The sequence below is a fragment of the Castor canadensis genome, chromosome 12 (assembly GCF_047511655.1).
Source record: "Castor canadensis chromosome 12, mCasCan1.hap1v2, whole genome shotgun sequence".
Taxonomy (NCBI): Eukaryota; Metazoa; Chordata; class Mammalia; order Rodentia; family Castoridae; genus Castor; species Castor canadensis.
In genome coordinates this window covers 41,538,160-41,553,786 of record NC_133397.1, presented here as the reverse complement: position 1 = coordinate 41,553,786, position 15,627 = coordinate 41,538,160, and the positions used below count along the sequence as shown (strand labels likewise).

General features: G+C 33.3%; 1 protein-coding gene across 11 annotated transcripts in view; it reads right to left on the bottom strand.

Moving 5' to 3' along the window:
- The window catches only part of Foxn2 (forkhead box N2), a 64,326-nt gene that overhangs the window by 16,084 nt on the left and 32,615 nt on the right, over nucleotides 1–15,627 (bottom strand). For 8 of the 11 annotated variants that reach the window (XM_020184820.2, XM_074049641.1, XM_020184821.2 and 5 more), the window contains exons 2-3: nucleotides 11,690–11,779; nucleotides 10,970–11,520 (exon numbers count right to left, since the gene is read on the bottom strand). In XM_020184820.2, coding sequence (XP_020040409.1) covers nucleotides 10,970–11,506 — 537 coding nt within the window. In that variant the 5' untranslated portion in view covers nucleotides 11,507–11,520; nucleotides 11,690–11,779. The remainder of the gene's footprint in view (nucleotides 1–10,969; nucleotides 11,521–11,689; nucleotides 11,780–15,627) is intronic. The other 3 variants (XM_074049643.1, XM_020184823.2, XM_074049642.1) reach the window with 1 other exon arrangement.

The following is a 15,627-nucleotide window of genomic DNA, read 5'->3' as shown; positions in this document are numbered from 1 at the left end:
ATAACACTTCCTCTAATTTGTAAAACTACAGAGGTTCAAACTTCTTGTCTAGTTTTATATTATGCTTTTTTGTATTGCAAAAAATTTTTAAATTCCAAGTACATTATTACATTAACAATTATTTCAGCAATGATAAAATGTTCTTGTTTTCTATTCCCCCACTCATTTTTGTTCATATAAAATCCTGAAAGATTTAATGTGATGATTTCCAGAGACCTTCCATTTCTTAAACTGTTTTTCAAGGTAACAGTAGTCTATTATTGAGGCTCTTTTATCTCTGAATATCTATCATGTTATAATTTTTAGGGAAGAATGGCATGATGAAAGAACAAATTTAAAAACTGTTTATTGACTGGCTATATGATATTAGTGGAATCATTTAATCTCTGAGCGTCAGACCTCTAATTCACATTTTACCCACAAAATAAAACACCAACCCAGGCCACTTCACTGCATTGTAATGAGATTCAAATTAAGTAATTTATATGCATGTGACACAACTGCAAAATAAGTGAATACTAAGCGGTTTTTCTGAAACTGGCATCTAGTAGGGGCTTACTGAATGTTAGCTGAGTAGCAGTATATTCTTATTCCTTCACTCCCAAGAGATTAGGGAGATTTTATAAAACCAACAATAAGGACAAAAATCAATTAATTCTAAATAAAAGATAAAAGCTAGGTGGTAAAGAACAAGTGATGAAATAAATTCAGAAAGGAAGAAAACCTAATCTGTAGAACAGTATAGCAACTGAGCCTAAGGTATTTTTAATCATCCTAGCAACTTAAGGATACAGGAAAGGAAAAACTATGGATGTCTTATCACACTATCATATAGAAAGAAAAGTACTAGAAAATCAGGTGAAACTTCTCTCTGGCATTCAGTGGCAAGATTTCAAATAAACTATTCTTTAAAAAAATTATTTGACACTACAATTTTTTCCCCAAGAAAAGTCAAGTTTTGCAAATATACTTTTGGATTTTTAAGTGATGAAACTTAAATTAGATATATGTACAGTCTCTTGACCCAAATAATAAGTATGTTTTGATGACAGGGAAACAAAAATGTTACCACCCACCATATCCTTTGCCCCAAAGCCAATTCAGCTTTATATGGATATGAACGAACTGTTTCTCATACAATGACCAAGACTGTTATTTTAATAATTCTATCAATGTTCTACATTGGTAGTCCAGAGATTATACTCCTAGAAACTGTTCAGTTCAAGCCTACTTTTCAAATTCTATTGTGAGAGGACTGCAAATTGTTTTGATCACAGAATCGCTATTTCCTTGAAATAGCAAATTGTATTAAATAGTATTGAAAGTTGCAGTTTTAGAGAGTTAAGTATCCTGAGCATGGTCTCAAGTAACAGTGGTTAATGTTATCATGACACTACTTCCTTTCACTGGATCTGTTCATGAACTATCAGTAGTAAGAGACAAAACCATGTACTTGGCTAATCTACAGTTTACAGTCTATGCAAAACTTATTTTAACTCTTACTTAAAAATTTTGTCTCTGTATTATTGTGCTTAGATGATGGAACACAAGTAACAAAGAGTTTTAGAAGTATTGCTTTTAAACTAAATTTGCCTTGTAAGAAATATTTGTGCAATGGAAGCAGGAAATATGCATGCTTTCGTTTGCTATTTTTTTATTCTGAAACTTTAAGGCTGGACTTACTTGGTAGAAAACCACTGTTTTGAAGAAATGAGGAATAGTATTATTAAGGGCTGAACTTTAAAAAGATTTATTTTAACGGCATTTTTTAGCAATAACTTGAGAGAAGATGCAATGTTTGCCATTCCTGAAACTTATTATGTGCTTGCCTATACATTTTTTTTTGTTTATTCATATGTGCATACAACGTTTGGGTCATTTCTCTCCCCTACCCTCTCCCAACGCCCCCTCCCTACCCCCTCGCTTCCAGGCAGAAACTGTTTTGCCCTTACCTCTAATTTTGTTGAAGAGAGAGTATAAACAATAATAAGAAGGACAAAGGGTTTTTGCTAGTTGAAATAAGGATAGCTATACAAGATTACTCAAATTGCTTTCATGTACATATGTATTACATTCTAAGTTGATTCTTCTCGAACTGACCTTTTCTCTAGTTCCTGGTCCCCTTCTCCTCTTGGCCTCTGTCACTTTGAAGTTTCTGCATTAGTTCCTTTGCATTGAGGACATCAAATACTATCATGTTTTTTTTTGAATTTCTTACCTATCCTCATACCTCCCTGTGTGCTCTCGCCTTATCATGTGACCAAAGTCCAATCCCCTTGCTGTATTTGCCCTTGATCTAAAGTCCACATATGAGGGAAAACATTTGATTAGTGGTCTCCTGACCCTGGCTAACCTCGCTCAGGATGATGTTCTCCAGTTCCATCCATTTACTTGAGAATGGTAAGATTTCATTCTTCTTCATGGCTGAGTAGAATTCCTTTGTGTATACATACCACATTTTCTTAATCCATTCGTCTGTAGTGGGGCATCTTGGCTGTTTCCATAACTTGGCTATTGTGGATAGTGCTGCAATAAACATGGGTGTGCAAGTGCCTCTGAAGTAACCTGTGTCACATTTTTTTGGGTCTATTTGCCTATACCTTTTAACAGAGTTGCCTGCCTTGTCTTATTCTTCAGTGATTTTTAGAACGACCAAGTTAAAAAAGAATTAACTGATTAAAATTGTACTAAACTAGGCAAAATTGTAATTCCACATTTCTGAACTAAAATCTCAGTCATAATGTTTTAGTTCCACTTAATAAAAAAAAATAAGAAAAGCAGATGTAAGCCTAGGTATGTAATTCAGGGTTAACAGTGATTGCCTAGCACGCACAAGGCCTTGAGTTCCAGCCCAAGCACTGCAAGGGGAGGTAGGGAGGGATGTGTGGGGGGAGGGGGAAGAGAGAGACAGAGAGAGATTTAGATGTTCATTTTTTGAGACAGGGCCTCACTATATAACCAGACTGGCCTCAAATGCGATAGGATTATAATGCTGGGATCACAGGTGTGTGCCACTACATCCAATAGGACATTAATGTTTGAAATATTAGTATTTGAAATCGAAACACTAAATGTCTTTTTAATTTTAAAATTCTGAGTAACAAACTAAGATTTTCAGAGCTGTCTTCTGAGAAGTAACTGGTATGGGAGATAACAGAAAAACACTAACCATCAGTTTTATCAGCTGGCTGGGTATGATTGCTACTTTATAGTCTAATCTACACCCTGCCATCTTGCCTTCTTTGGGGATTATCATCTCTATAACAGCTAATTATCAGAAGTGCTGTCAAGTTGGCCAAATTCAATTCCAATATTTGTCTTCGACAGATTGGAAGAAAAATACTGTCACTTTAAGGCATTGACTCAAAAAGGTTTCATTAAAAAAAAAAGGCCTACAAGCATTTCCCATTATACTTGAATATTATTTTTGTCTAAATCTCAGATATTTAAGCAAAGTGGTCTCTTGATCTTTATGAATATCATCATCTATAAGTTCCTTCCCTTCTACCCTGACTTGTGGTGATAGCCTGCAATTTTTTTCTCATGTATTACAATTTCTATACTTAGCTTCATTTTTTATTGTAAGATGATTTCTCTCTTTATCAAATTCTACCCCTACTCTGGACTGTATCCTTTCCCATTCTTTAACTTGCTTCCTTAGTTCCTTTCTTTGTAAGAATATTAAAAACAAGGCTCAGATCACATGAATAATGCACACATTTAAAAATTATGGACAAGACTAGGTTCCTTTTTAGCACTACCACAAATTATACCACAGTGGATAGACTGCTGTGTAACTTTTTTTTTGGCAGTACTGGGGCTTGAACTCAGGCCTTCACCTTCAGCCACTCCACCAGCCTATATTTGTGAAGGGTTTTTCTAACTATTTGCCTGGGCTGGCTTGGGACGGTGATCCTCCTGATTTCTGCCTCCTGAGTAACTAGGATTACAGGAGTGAGCCACTGGAGCTCTGTAACTTTTATTACAAACAATTCTAGATTTTAAAAAACCCTACGCTTCTACCAATGGTGGAAAGCTATCAATGTTCTCTATCCTCACCTAATTTGGTATTATTGGACATTGGAAATTATTATATAAGGGATAAAAAACAGATTTTTTTGTATTGTTTTTTTAATTTAATTTGTATATCCCTGGTTACTAATAAGGTGAACATCTTTGCATGTTTATCAAGCATTTGCAGATTTCCCTGTGACCTGCCTGTTCATATTACTGCTCATTTTTCTATGAGATTTTCTTTTTCTTACTAAATTATAATATATATACTGGCAAACTACTAATTTAAACAAATTTAAACATACCTTTTCTAACTCAGCATTTAATGACATGTAGGTAGCTTGAAATTGTCCATGACGGAAATATTTATACTATGGAAATCTTCAAAAGCATACCCTCAGCCAACTGTCAAACATTTATTACCATACCACCAATCCTTTGGCTACTACTTATCTCAACAACTTCTTATCCAATCATTTATGTGTTCTGCAACATTTGACACTGATGGTCAGTCACACTTAAGCTTGTCTTGCTCTTGGCTTCCATTACACTGTACTTGTTATGGTTTGAATATGATATGTCCCCTAAAGGCTCATGCGTGGAATGTTTGGTCCCCAGTTAGTGGTGTTATTTTGGGAAGTGTTACAAAGTGGGAGCTGGAGCCTATTTGGAGGAAGTAGGTCACTGAGGTCATGCCATGAGAAGATATACTTTGTACCAAGCCCCTTTCTATCTGTTTCTGTCTCTTTCCTGGTCGTCATGAGGTGAGCAGCTCTATTTACCACATACTCCCCACCATGATGTTCTGCCTTACCACAACCTAAAAGCAACCACTAAAATTATGAGCCAAAATGAATCTTTCCTACTTTTAAGTTGTTCTCTCAGATATTTGTCACAGCAACGAGAAATTGACCAGTGCAGTCCTTTTCCTAGACTCTCCTTAATACTGGTGACTTCTTTAAAAAATTTTTTTTATTGTTGTGCTGGGTGGGGATACACTGTGGCATTTACTGAAGTTCTTACACTATATCGTACTGAATTCACCACCTCCATCATTCTCCTTTAGCCCCCGTCCCCTGATATTGATGACTTTAAAACTTGAGAGTTTTAATCTCACCACATCACCTGGATTCCCATATTTCTAAATAATTAGTAAACTAATTATTACCTTCTATGTACTACAATAAGTGTAAATATAGTAGTTCTAAAAGTAGAAAGGAACTAAGTGATACAATTCAATAATAAAATCTAATGATACCCAGTGGAAAAGACTTATCTCAAATATTTGGGGGGTTTGGAGGGGAATGGAGCAGGATGGGATTTGAACTCAGGGCCTCATGCTTGCTAGGTTGGTGCTCTACCATCTGAATCATATCCCCAGCCCTGATAAATCCAAAATCTTTAACACATAAACAAAATTTTGCTGAGAGTTATGATCTATGCCTATAATCCCAGTTCTCAGGGGGCTAAGGCAGGAGACCCGTAAGTTTGAGGCCAATCTGTGCTAATTGTGATTTCCAGGCCAGCCTTGGTTAAACAGTGAGATCTTGTCTCAAGGGAAAGGGATAAAAAGTAAAAAATAAACAAAATTTACAGTACCCTCAACTTCCTCCCCTACTTGCATTAAAAGAGAATCCTTTCACTTGGAAAATTATCAAGGTAATTTTTTAAAAATTTACTATATATATAGTGTAAAATTTTAATATATATATTCTCAGATATTTTATGGATAGAATTTTTATCCAGTGGCATATTCTAAAATTGATTCTGTAAAAGGAATTTTTATATAGTAGAGAATTAGACAGGTAAACTACATATTATAATTAGAATCTGATTAGAAATCTATAGCTAATACTTTAAGAGAAAACATTATGATAGTCCTTGGACTATAAGTCATTAAAGGCAGACAGACTAGACTTGTTATGCCCAATTTTGCGAACCAGACCTCACCCTCTACCCTACCTAGGAATCTCACATAGTTTACTTATGCCTACATTTTACTATATTACACATATATTAATTTAGCTCTATTGTGTACTAGGTCTGATGCTATATATTAAAGTAAAAAATGACATGGCCCTTGCCCTTAAAAAAACATTTATAATCCAGCAAGTAAGCAAAAACACAGTGAATGTTCTGACTGCTTTTGAACTTACCATTTGTTCAAATATTCAATATGATTTCTCCTTTTAATTTTTTATTTTTGATCTATTGGTATAGCTTCTGATCAGATTATATCCCTAGGTCATATAATGTCTAATAATAGATCTTGTTATATGATCTGGAAACTACATTGTACTATTTATGACTATATGATAAAGTAATTAGACGGACTTGCCTACCAAAAAAACTTAAACTAATGGACAGTAACTGTTAAAATACTTTAATTGCATCATTGGGCTTACAGAAAAGTGAATAATTTAGAGATGCCAAAAACAAAGTTATGCAGGGAGTTTAAAGCTGTTTGAGGATGGCTTTAGTTCTGCAGGTTATCTGCCAAAATTATGGAACTAATCTTCTACTTTGACACGAAACAAACAAACAAACAAAAAAAAACAAAAAGCTGAGAGATAAAGAATCAACAGAAGCAACAGATATACACCTGAAAAGTTCAAATATTCGAATTATAATCAGATATGAAATATTTTTCAAAATTAAGAGAAGAAATTTGAATATAATCAAGAAGCAAGACACCATTAAAAACCAACAAATTTGGAAAAGAACCAAAGAGAAAAAAAAGAAAGAAAAAATATCGGTCTGGAGTGGTAGCTCAGTGGTAGAGTACTTGCCAAGTATGCAAAAGCCCTTGGTTCAATCCCCAGTGTAGCAAAGTAATAGTAAATAATAACAATTGATATTACAAACTCAGTGGATAGGGTTAACAAAGTTATTAGAAATTACTGAGGAAAGATTGAGTAAATCAGAAGACAGAGCAAAAAACTTACATGGAATACAGCCCAGAAATATAAAAAGAAGGAAAATATGCACAAGGAAGATACAGTGAAAAGATTTACTATAAACTAACCATGGTCCCAGATAATAGAATGGCAAAAATAATATTCAAAGGCACAATGGTTGAAAATCTGCAGGCATTACTGAAAGAATACTTTTTTTTTTTTTTTGGTGGGGGGGAGGGGTTACTAAGGCTTGAACTCAGGACTTCTTGCTTGCTAGACAGGTGCACTACTGCTTAAGCCGTATCTCCAGCCCTTTTTTTAACCTGGTTATTTTTGAGATTAGGTCTAACTTTTTGCCCAGGCTGGCCTGGACTGTGATTTTTATTTTATGCTTCCTTGCTGTCACTGGGATGACAGGTGCATGTCACTGCACCCAGTGAATGATGAGATGGAATCTTCTGAATTTTTTGCCTGGGCTGGCCTCTAACCACAACCCTCCCATTTCAGCCTCCCAAACAGCTAGGATTACAGGTGTGAGACACCAGTGCCTGGGGACAGATTACTATTAAGAGTAAGGCAATTAGGGCTAGGTGCATGGCTCAAATGGTAGAACACTTGCCTATCAAGCAAGAGGCTCTGACTTCAAACCCTAGTACTGCCCTCTGACCAAAAGTAAGGCAATTATATTGATGGCTGATTTCTCAAAAACGATGTGAATGTAGGAATATATATTCACAATTAAATTATCCTTTAAGAACAAGGGCGAAATGAAAGTAATTTTTCAAAGTGAAATTGAGTGTTTACTCTCTAAAGACCCTTATAAGGAAATTCTAAATGCATAAACAATTGGTAATCTATGATGCTAGTAACTTTGGAGTAGTTACAGTAAAGCTAAGTAAATTTACTTAACTAGTAAAGCTAAGTAAATAGTTACTAGGTAAAATAACAATGAGGTATGTAATTTTAGTGTTAAAAAAGGAGGGTAACATTATCAAAGTAATAGAGGAAAAATAAAGGGATGAAGTGGGGAATAAACTGAAGAGAAGGACAGGCAGATGTTATAGACTGAATTGTGTCCACTTTCTCCCCAATGTGACTGTATTTAGAGACAGGACCTCTAAGGATGTAATTAAGGTAAGTTAATTGGCCATGATTAATAATCATAGCACATTACATTCAATGTGTGGGGAATGCACATTCTCTATTATGCATGGAATACTTATGAAAATCAACTATGCACTAGGCCAAAAAGAGGCTTCAATAAATTTTAAAGTATCAGTATCTGTCATAAGCAGCCAATAATAATTAGTAGTTTATTGCTTTAAGCCACTAATTTGGGGGATAATTTGTTACAAACCAACAGATAACTAATACAGTATCATAAATACCAATGTAATGCTGTTAAGTTCAGAAAGAAAAGCAAAATAGAAAAAACTAATTATTTAAAACTGTTTAAAATTTTTCTTTACAACTTATAGTTCAAAGAAAATTAGAAAGTATTTAGAATGATTGATAAGGAAATATAGAATACAGCTTGTGGTATACAACTAAAGCAGTAGCTATAGCTATAAAGTAATATATGATTTGGTGTTTGAGTACAGCTTGGGCTACATAGTGAGACCTTGTCTCAAAACAAGCAAGCAAACAAACAACAGAAAACAAACTCTTAAAAATATGTAGATTTTAAAAATTAAAAATATGTTATATTAGAAAGAAAGCTATGTTGTCTACATTATAAATTTTGAAAATAGAAAAGCAGAATATACTTACTACCTGGATAACCAAGTGTTCATATATACACTGATTCACTTCTATGCTTTCTATTTTACTCCATTCGTCTATTCCTCTATTTTTGTGCTAATGCTTCCTTATCTTGAATATCCTAGCTTTACATTAAAACTTGCTATTAGTTAATAAGCAATTACATTAAAACTTGCAATTAGTTAATAAGGCTAGTTGTTACCACATCCCACTAAAATTGATTGGAACTGCGGTGAATCTACAGATCAACTAAGGGAGAAATGGCATTTTTTCATTTGGTATCTCTCTTCATTTATTTTGGTCTCCTACATATCTGTACACTTTTTATTATTTATTCCTACTTAATACTATCATAAATACTATATTTAAAGTTTCTAACAGACTATTGCTAATATAATTAAGGTTTTGGATAATAATTTTTATTAAGTAACCCTGAAAAGCATCCATGCATCAACAGAGAGGTAACTTCTGAGCTAGGCTTTGAGGAACTGGTATCTCCACAAAGAACAGGAAAATGTATTGTTGATGGAACAAAATAAGCAAGGATTATTTATAGTATGCTAGAATAGCTAATAATTTAGTGGTGGGGGAGGGTAGATCATGGGTAATGAAGAAAAGAAAGCTGAGAAGACAAAGGTCAAATTGAAAGGAGCCTTGAAAACCATAGTAAGAAGTTTGGCTTTTATTTAATGTCATATTATTTACTATATTATAGAGTCTACTATTCACAAAAACTGAATAGTAAAACTGAAGTAAAATGATGATAAGAGAAGCTAACTTCACCAAGTCACACATTTGGGTCCAGGAACATCTTGTTCCAATTCTCCATGCTGGCTCCTCAAATTATATATGCTTATATAATAGTTCAAGCTGATGAGAAATGAGGGAGATCTAAATTAGGCTGACGTTAGGTTAGGAATTGAAAGAAATGGTCAGAATCAAAAATCCTTAGGTATTTACAGGTACTACTAGATACCAGATACTATATTTTCTTGACTCTAACCTTAGCTTTGCAGACCAGGGTCAACTAATTTTACCCATCTGGGTCTCATTTTCCTAGTTATAAACTAAAGAAGCTCACCAGCATAATCTCTAAATTGTTTTCAAATTTAACATTCAGATAATTAGGATTGTGAAGGACAAGATACTCAAGATAATTCAGAATTGTAGCTTAGAATCCTGGACAAACCCTAGAAGGAGGAGGAATAAAGTTCAATTTTGTATAAACTGAATCTGACATACCACTAGATCTAGTAATTAGTTACAAATTAAGTCTGGCCTTTAAGAGAGAGATCTGGGCATCACTAGCATCCATATAGTAAGTGAAGCCATGGGAAAGGATGACATTACCCAAGAAAACACTAAAAAGACACAGAAGGTGGTCACTCTTTTAAAAGAAGAAGAAAAAGAATTTAGCTAAGTAAGACACAAAAGAATAGGAGTCGTTTACATTATACAAATCAAGGAAAAGATGAATTTCTAAAGCTAATATGATCCTATGATGTAGTTTTAGGCTGGCTAAGACAAAAGTAATAAACAGATTTAGAAATAAGGTAGACGGTGATTATCAACTTTTCAAATCCTACATCTTCACTGAAACTGCCTTCACATGCATAGTACTAACTGTAACTTTTCCTTTAGATGTTGTTTAAGACAGTATTGCTCTGTCATACACACTGTCTCAAGAAAATAAATCTCATTATACCTTTGTTAAAACAAAAGCATTCACTGCCTTAGCATGATATTCTTCGCTCTTCATATTCACTCTACTCTTCTATCCTACTCTCCTACATTCCTCACCCATAGAGAACATGCCTGCCTCCCAAAGCTCCATGCAGATACTATTCTCCCTTACATATCTTCTCTACTTCCAGAAAACCCATTCTTTATTTCAAAAGCAAACTATAAAAAAAGAACTGAAAAATAGACAAACTATAAAAAAAGAACTGAAAAACAGAAAACAAGTAGAAATGTGATACTTAATCCCAATCATACCCTTCACATTAATGTAAATGGTCTACACTTTCATTATAAGGCAGATTTCATACTGAATAAACAGGAATAATACACTGATACAGTTCTTGAAACACTACAAACTATGAACATTAGAAAGAAGAATCTACTACTATAGTAAACTGAACATAATTCTGCTAGATTTCTGCCAATACTTAGGAAAATTTAAAGCATCTCAAATGAAAGCATGATGAAATTAATCTCAAACTAAAGTTTGGCTTCCCTAGATTTCCCCAAATGTAAAGGTTCCCTGACCAAATATAACGATGTTCATAAACACTGACCTTGCCATGGCTCCTTTCCACTTTTTGAAAACACTTGTTCAGGGATAGATTATGTCGAACAGAATTCTTCCAGCCTGTTGGTGCAGTAGCAAAGTATGGGAAGCGATCCAAAATCCAGCTATAAATTTCTTTGACAGGCAAACATTTATTTGGAGAGTGTTCTATAGCCATATAAATGAGAAGACTAAAGGAATACGGGGGCTTTGAAGTGGCTGATTTTTTTTCTGAGTTCTGGTAGCAAGGTGGTCCAAATGATGCCCCATCATCTCCTTCTATGTCATACAATGGGCTCACCATTGGAAAACCTTCACTTCCGAGGCTGAAGTTTGTTAGAAGATTAGTACTTTCATGAAGCCAGTTCAAGTTTGTGAGTTCATCATCTGCTGACTCACTGCCTACTAGAGTGGCCTTTGGCCCGGCAGCATCAACAGCTTCAGGCAAGCTTCCCATTTTGTAAATCTGGCTTAGTCCTGCAACCTTTTCAGCTCCTGGGGTTTCAGCTCTCTTATCTGGAGTCATTCCAATTACTGGACCCATTTACTTTTATAGGTCTGCAAGGAAGGAAAGAATTACCGATCAATGTAATACTTAGGATTCTTAAACTACGGAAAATAGAAATACTCATTTAAATATCCCAAAATCAGAGAAAACCTCATCACACCTTTGTTTTTAAACATTCACCTCAAAACTGAAATCCAAACAAGTTGGCATGATACTCACCACCATTCATATTCACTCTACTTTTCCACCCTGATCTCCTCCTACATTCGTCATCCAGAGAATATGCCTGCTTCTCAATTTGCAATTATTCTACAATATTTAAGCACAATAAAAAGATAATAAATTATAATAGAAGGAACCAAATTTATTTCATATTGTTTGAAACAACTGTAAATCAAATGCAGCCTTACAGCATCATTTGTATGGTGATATCAAATTCAATAATGTAGTTAAAATACTTAGTAAACTACCTACGTCCACAGTAACCATCTCATAAATAGTGATTATTATTAAAAATGAACAGACTATTTCAAGACTTTATAATGTATATCTCAAGGTCTATTTCACTATAATAATCACATATATGGCTCAACTCCAAAAATTATCAAATTTCAAACATTAACTCCAGATAAATCCTTTCTTCAAATAGTATTTACTATAAAAAGATAAACCACTTCTAATATTCTACAGCATATCATACTAGAGATAATATCTCTTTTCAAATTATTTTTAATTGACAAAGAATAACTGTATAATTATGAGGTACACTGTGATATTGTGATATGTGTACACATTGTGGAATGAGTAAATCAGGCTAATTAATATATCCACCACATATTATTTCTCTTTATGTTGAAAAACTTAAAATCTGTTTTAGCAATTTTGAAATATACAATGCATTATTAACTATAGACACTATGGTGTGCAATAGATGACTAGAACTTCTTCTTCTTGTGTCAGCTGAAACTTTGTACCCTTTAGCTAACATTTCCCCTTCCCTATTTACCCTCTCTCCAGCCTCCCCCAGGTACTTGGTAACCACTTGCTTTCCACTTCTATCTGTATAACAAGATACCATGTTTTATTAAAAAAAATTCATTATTAGCTAAATTAAATTTACTATAAATTTATTATTTCTTTTATAAATTCAAGTATTTAAAACTCTGCATTCTATGTCATCTCATCAAGTACTGACATCTCTCAGGCTACCACTACATTATCAAGAAAACTGGGGGAAAGCTATTAGTGAACTATCCTGCTAGATTTCTATTTTCTCAAATGTTTTTTGGTTTGCATTTTAAATATACCTAATTGAAAAAAATTTATCATGAGAGAATAACTGAACAAAGAGGGAATCAATATAACTAATACATTTAATTCATTTTCAATGGCTCATTTCTGAATTCACTGAAAAATTCTGTATTACGCTATTCAATCTACTTATGTTTAAAAAACATACATCCAGAGTTTAAGTTTAACACAGTTGGAAGGTTACTTCAAAAATTACAAAAACTGATCAATTTTAAATATCTATCTGGATTCTGGTAGCTATTACTAGGGTGTCTCAGAGTACTCAATTAGCACTAGCATCAGCCACTATTTTGGGGACCAGACATTGTGATAAACACTTTACATACCATACCTCAACTAACTATCAATTAAACCCTATAAAACAGGCACTTTTATGAATTCTATTTTATAGATTTTAAATTTTATAAGCATTCTTTCATAGTTCCCATCTTCCTTACACACACATATAATTTAAAACACCAAAACCCTGTATAAAAGGAAACAAACAAACTATAACAAGTTTGGTTTCCATTTCAATTATTAAAACCACAAATACAGCACCTACCTAGCAAGTGTGAGGACCAGAGTTCAAGCCCCAGTACCGCCAAAAAGAAAAAAAAAAACACACACATAAAAAAATTCACACATATATGCACACAATGTATTTCAGAGCTGACATCCTTTCCTGTAACTGACCTAATTATATATTATCACCAAAGTCTCATCCATAGACTTAAAAATGTAACAAGTAAGAATTTATTGGCTGAATAAAGTCATGCCACCCCTCAAAACAAAACAATAAAAAACTCTTTAGTATACTCAGTGTCCAATAAAAGGGAATTATTTTTTTTCCCTCATTTTCTTTTCTTTTTGGCAGTACTAGAGATTTTTCAAATAGGGGAAATGATTAATTTCTAATGTTTTCCTTTTTCCTTCTCATCCAAATCTCCATTAATCTTCAATTACCTATAAAAATTAGAAAATACCAAACTGTGCCTAACATTTACTGAGATTTTACTATATTACAGACACTACAAGCTTTAAAATGCATCACATCTCTACTTTTATTCTTACCTACTACTTAGTTCTATATATGTCCTTTCTTTCTGAATGTAAATTTCATGAGGGGTAAGTTTTTTGCTCTTGTATTCCTTATCTATTTTTTATGAAAATGCTGGTTATGAACAGGTACTCAAATCACAATTACTATAGTCTAAAATACATGTTTATCTATTATATATTATATGTCTATTCTGTACTAAATGCTCTATTAACTGCCTTTAAGAATTATATTTTGAAAATCAGTTCTTAATGGTAAGAAGCATCCTTAATGGTAAAATCTAAAATCATATTAATTGTTATGAATATGAAAATGGAAGTGAAGTAAGACATTTGCCTAAGGTTCTAAAGCTAATAAAAAGTAGAGCCAAATTTTAAACCAGACTGAGTTCAATATCCAATTAGTTGCACTCAATCTGTGAAGGAACTTTTATTTTTAGTAATACTACTTAAAACAGAAGTAGTGAGTTGTATTAATATAACAGGTACTCAAAAATCAGTCTCTTAGTAACTATTGACTAACAATTCTTATGAGAAACTAATTTAGATGGTGGCAAATATGGTGTTGCTCTGAATTACAAGGTTATAATAAAAGTTCTTTACTTTGTAATGGGATGGAAATTACAACAGATATGCCCAAGAGTTACACTAAGTGTGGATCCAAGCAAAGTTTAACAATCAAGTATCTGAACACTGAAATGCTGTCATTCTCTTGGTAAGGTTTGAACTTACATTGTATTTTCAAGGAAAAAACAAAGAACTTATCTCTACATTATCCTTTTAGAGTACTTTAGACCGCTATCCACTTTTAGCACTAAGTCTACCACAATGGATAAACAGCCAAGGGTCTTTTCTTACAAATTAAGTAAATACAAATAACAAATAAATACATTAGAAAATATTCAACTTCACTATGGAAATGAAAAACAAGCAAAAGTGGTATTAAGTATAATGTACTTAGCACAATTCCTGGTATGTAGAAAGCAGTTTTTAGTAATAAAAATGATATCCATCTTTGCCCAAATTAGAATGGGTTAAGAAAATATATAATATACAATTTTGGGCAAGAACCTAGAGTCATTTTGGAAAGCTAAGTGGCAATACGCACCAAGAATCAGTAAAAATTTCACATCCTTTTGCCCAGAAATTTGACTTGAGTCACTTTGATAAAATAATCCCATGTAGAAAAAGATTTTCCCCTTTCCCCTCACCCACTCCCTCTACCTACCTCCACAAATGCCCACAAAATTGTTTTTCTTTTTCCACAAAATTATTAAAGATAATGGAAATCTATTACAACTTACATAACCTATAAAAGAGACATGAAAAGTAACTAGAGCACATCTATTCAATCTAGTACTTGGCAACCACTAAAAATGACTGTTTAAAAAAACAACCAAAATAAATTTAAAAACTTATAAAAACTGGTGGAAAGTAAAATATATAAAAACAAAAAGCGAGTAGTGTTATCCGTTACTGACATGGTCATTTTTTCTTTGTTGTAATATAGTCTAGTTTTTCTTAAGTGTGTTTATTATTTTTATAGTTTTAAGATTAAGAAGCTCAAGATAGAAAATCCTATGTCAGACTATTTTTCATTACAGTCTTCCCATTTCACAAAAACAAATCACAAAAAGGTCATGGACTTATCAGAAAGCTCAAGACAAAAACACCTCTTAGATGATTAGTACAGCCTATTCTGTTATAAAGCTTTTCTGTAACACAAATTAACTCAGCAGTAAGTAAGTAGGGCAATGGTTTTAGTATAATGGAAAAATCCCATTGGTTTTTTACATGATTTTTCTCAG